Genomic DNA, 4,701 nt, shown 5'->3' with positions numbered 1-4,701 from the left:
ATTTAGAGCAACCCACAAACAAAAGGGTCAAATTAAATTTCGCCTCTCCCGCAGTTGCGCTCCCCTCGTAATCAACATTGAAGAAAGGATAAAAACCCAAAGTAACAAACAAACAAATAAATAAACAAAAGAAGAAGAAAAGTTTAGATACAATTGAAGCAAGATTCTGGTTCCATTCTCTGCATAAGCCATTACAAGTTTATCTTCTTTTTTTTTTTTTTTTTTTGTCTCTCTTTGGTCCTCATGAATGCCACAAAAATATATATAAGAATCTTACAGAAAATGTAAAGGACAAGGGAAAGGGAAGGGAATAGTAAATAGTAATAGTAATAGTACTAATAAATGATGATGAAAATTTAAGAGGAAGAAGAACCTGGGGAGGCGGTGGGGAACAGAGGCAGAAGGCGAGGAGGGTCAGCGTCTCTAGGGGTGGATGCAGGGGAGGGATGCAAGAAGAAGCTTTTCTCTTGGATGGCCTTGTCTTCGGCCTGGGTGTCGATGGAGCGGGATCGGTGAAATGGGTCGGGTATGAGAGGCGTGACGGGGCTGAGAACGAGTGCGGGGAAGTCGAGGATGCTGGGTGAGAGGACTTCGGTGTTGCGAGGAGAGAATCCTGAGACGGTGTTGGAGAAGACAGGTAGGAGAGGGTTGATGTTGAGGTTCTTCAGCGTGTTCCTGCGCTCGTAGAGTTTGAACCCGGATTGCTTCTTCATTGGGGGGATGTGGGAGTGGGGCCTGGCTGCTTCGGAGTTTGCTTTGGAGGCGGAGGAGGAGGAGGCTTGTTTCGCGGTTTCCGAGGATCCTGTCAGCATTTGGACCACCTGCTTGAAGGAGGAGCTGTCGGCCTGGACGAAGGTTGTCGGGTACGGATTGGCGGATTCGGATCTGGTGAGGGGCTTGGGCGGGTAGGAGGTGGGGGAGGGCGCGGTTGGCGTGAGAGGCGTGAATTGCGTGTGGTGGAGGCCATTGCTGCTGCTGCTGCTTGTGCTGCTGTTGGAGCTGTGGCTGTGTCGCGGCGAAGGGAGGAGGTTGACGCCGCCGCGGTGCTCTTGGTACCTTCGAGGGGATTTGGACTCCATCGTTGACTGCTTCAAGCAACAGACACACACGCGAAAGAGAAAGGAAAGAGAGAGAAGTGTGGTGCGTAATGTAATGTAATGTAATGCAAGTTTTGTTTGGTTTGGTGAGAAATGTATTCGTAGGGCCCTTTTCCCTTCCCACGCGCTATTTAACCACTCTCTTCAACACCACTATATGCACATTTCTTTCAAACATTCCTTATATATATTAATTCTTCTTTTTTTCTTCTATTTAATTTTAATATTGACTGGTCAACTTCCTCAATTAATTTTTCTGCAATATTATTTAATTAATTATTTTTTTTACCACCATTCTAATCATACTTACCGTTTTTGCTTCTCTACTTTCTTTTATTAATTGCTTTAATGGAGCACTTGGTCTCCAAATATTTAATTTCTCTGGATTTTTTTAATGATTTCTCTGCTTTCTAATAAATCATTCATGAATATGACTAATTTGTTAACTCTGGTCAAATTTGGCTTTCCTTTTATGAGCACTTTTTTTTTTTCATTTTTAAGTCAATTTAATTAAGGGTAAAATATGTTTTTATATCTTGATTTTTAGAGAATAAATAGAATTCGTTTTTTTATAAAACTTTAATATAGTTTTATCATTAAATTATAAATATAATTTTTTTAATATGTCAATCTTTCATATTAAATTTATATTATTTAATACATTCTTCTTTGAATTTAAGCACGTTTCTCATAAAAGAATTTAATTATAATTAAATTAAAAAATTATACTTATTTATTTTTAAGTTTTAAAATAAAATATATATAAATTTTAATTTCACGTTAAAATTTAAATATCAATACCTTTCAAATAATTTTTGGTACCCCAACGTGCTTTTTTGTTTGTTTTTTCCTCCAATAATTTTTTCTTTTATTTTCTGTAGTTTAGAAAAAAAAAAATCTGGTGACTGGGTTTAGCACATTTTATTTGGTAACGATGACAATAATATTAGTTAAGAATTAGATTTTGTAATTATATTAAAAAAATGCAATTGGTAGCAAAGCTGTGTCTTTCTCATGTGTAAATTGATATACAAATCTTAATTTGCTTCCGTATATCAATTTAATAAAAAAATTAATATTTTTAATTACAAATACAAACAAAATTAATTACTGATCGTTTCATTAATTAAATGCTTACTAATTATTTAATGATTACTAGTTCAACTGATAAAGATATTGATTTTCCCTAAATAAAATACTTATTAGAATCATGTATATTAAAAATAATATGAGTGTTTAAGATTTTTTTCTCCATTAAATGAAATTAGTTACATATTGAGAATGTCAAAATATTCCACATTCTTGGATTAGTGACCTGTTTAACTGTGAAATTATTAGAGACAAGAAAATTCATGGCTTTATTATAGCACTACTGTTATATTTGCGTGCTCACTAAAATATTGTTGGATTAGTGCTCAATAAACATATAATATTTTTTTTATCTCATAACAATCTAACCAATTAGAATTTAAATTTCACAATTAAAAAAGGGTTAAATATGTTTTTAGTCCCTATATTTTGGGGCGATTTTGGTTTTAGTCCTTCAACTTTAGAAAACTCTGGTTTTAGTCATTTTTACCAAATTTTTTTAACTTTATTTAACTTTATTTTTTATTTCAAGCACGTTCTCAGTTAACATTGAAGCAAAAATGTGTCAAACAGTGTAAACAATCCAAATACTATAATGAAACGCGTTTGAAACAACAAATAAAGTTAAAAAAATTTGGTAAAAAGGACTAAAATCAGAGTTTTCTAAAGTTGAAAGACTAAATGTACTTAGTTTTAAAGAGGGACTAAAACCAAATCGCCCCAAAGTATAGGAACTAAAAACATATTTAACCCTTAAAAAAATTACATAAAATCTTTATTATTTTCAATTTAAACGATATCATCAAATATTTTTTAGAAAAAGCAATTTAATATTAATAAAAGAAAGTAACTATGATAAATTTTGACTTAAATATGATTTTAAATAACCTATTGTTATTTGAGTTAAAATGTCTGAAAAAAAAAGTATAAATATTTATTTCACATGTTAAAAATATTTAACACAATTATATTAGAAATGTTATATTTATTCATTTTTAAAATTTGAATATAAATTGTATTAAAATTTTAAATAAAATTAAAGTTTAATTTTATATTAAAATTTAAAGATTAAAAACATACTTAATTCATATTTTTACTTATAAAATAAATAATAGTCTAATCTCATTCGAACCAGCAACATTGAAATTACATTAATTTGATGATATCTTTAGCTAAACTAAAGAGAAAGTATGGACAAAAAATTATATAAAGATGTGAATGAAAAAAAAAACCTTGTGAAATTTGAAATTTTATATATTCAAATAATTAAATTATACTTACAAATTTTTTAAATTTTTACTATTTAAAAAATAATAAATAAAATATTTTATTATAAAAAAAAATTTATTAAAATAATATTTTCTACAAAATTTTCATTCAAAAACAATACAAGATTTTAAAATACATAAATATTTAAGTTTTCTTAATGTGTGGTATATTATGCTTTATTTATATATATAAGCCAAGTCATTTATTCATCTTTAATAGAAGTCATTTATTCATCTTAAGGTTATTCATTTATTCATCTTAATTCAAATTTTTTGTATGATTATGTGTTTGTCCTATAATTATAACAATGATATATTATAATTATATGACCGACCAGTCTATTATTGACTAGACGGTCAACGTTTTAAAAAAAACATTGGAAGATCGTTTTCATACCTAAGTTATTGCAAACTGGACGACTTCTTAGTAAGTTGATCGGTCATGTTTCCTATTGATTGGGGGAGCACAGTGTTAGCTAAACTCAATCCTTGTGATTTTGTTTTTGATTATGACAATACATTGTTAATAAAAACACATATATTTGTACTGTGTTATGAGTTATATGTACATACTTACTATAAAATATGTACATATTGTGATTGTCACATTTGATTGACATACTATGTTGATTGATGCATATTATTGTGTTTATGAAGTGATCATATATGTGTATGCACAACATATGTTTTGGTGATATGAAAACCACATGCACAAAAGCATATATGAATGACTTAATCGATTACAGTGTTGTGATAATCAATTAAGATCATCAGACAACTTGAGTTTTAAATTGTGGCAAAACAACTAGTTTTAATCAATTACGTTAGTTGGTAAATCGATTAAAACTAGTGTGTTTGCACATATCTTTTTCAAATGAGTTATGATGAATTTTGGAAAGAAAAGTTTTCAAAAATCTTCTAAGTGTTGAAGCTTAATCGATTACATGGATTATATATTCAATTAACTCTGTTAAGATTTGAAAACTGACTTATGCTTGTCATAACTGTTATAACGGTCATATTTTTAAATATGTTTGACTATGCATTTAATGAGAATCAATTATATTAATTGAACATTCAATTATGTGCTTTGACTACTATTAGTTTGTTACATGTGTTTAATGTAACCGATTACATTAATATAGTACTCGATTGAATTGCATCAAATTTGACAAAAACTATATATTGACGCATTGTTTGAATTTTTGTAGAACAGTTAAGAACTTTTGAGAATTACATTTTCATAT

The 4,701-nt window shown here is 29.5% G+C and overlaps 1 protein-coding gene across 1 annotated transcript; it reads right to left on the bottom strand.

Moving 5' to 3' along the window:
• Positions 1-204: 204 nt before the first annotated feature.
• Positions 205-1,248, bottom strand: LOC106767185 (VQ motif-containing protein 4). The gene has a single exon (XM_014652025.2). It carries the CDS (start codon positions 1,077-1,079, stop codon positions 357-359), a length of 723 nt encoding a protein of 240 aa, XP_014507511.1. The 5' UTR covers positions 1,080-1,248; the 3' UTR covers positions 205-356.
• Positions 1,249-4,701: the final 3,453 nt, after the last annotated feature.

This window comes from Vigna radiata, chromosome 7 (assembly GCF_000741045.1).
Source record: "Vigna radiata var. radiata cultivar VC1973A chromosome 7, Vradiata_ver6, whole genome shotgun sequence".
Classification (NCBI taxonomy): Eukaryota; Viridiplantae; Streptophyta; class Magnoliopsida; order Fabales; family Fabaceae; genus Vigna; species Vigna radiata.
The sequence above is the reverse complement of the archived record's forward strand: the minus strand, read 5'-3'. Positions and strand labels throughout refer to the sequence as shown.

Bases quoted from the DNA above. Each gene is read 5' to 3' on its own strand.
- LOC106767185 (XM_014652025.2), bottom strand. From the start codon at position 1,079: ATGGAGTCCAAATCCCCTCGAAGGTACCAAGAGCACCGCGGCGGCGTC.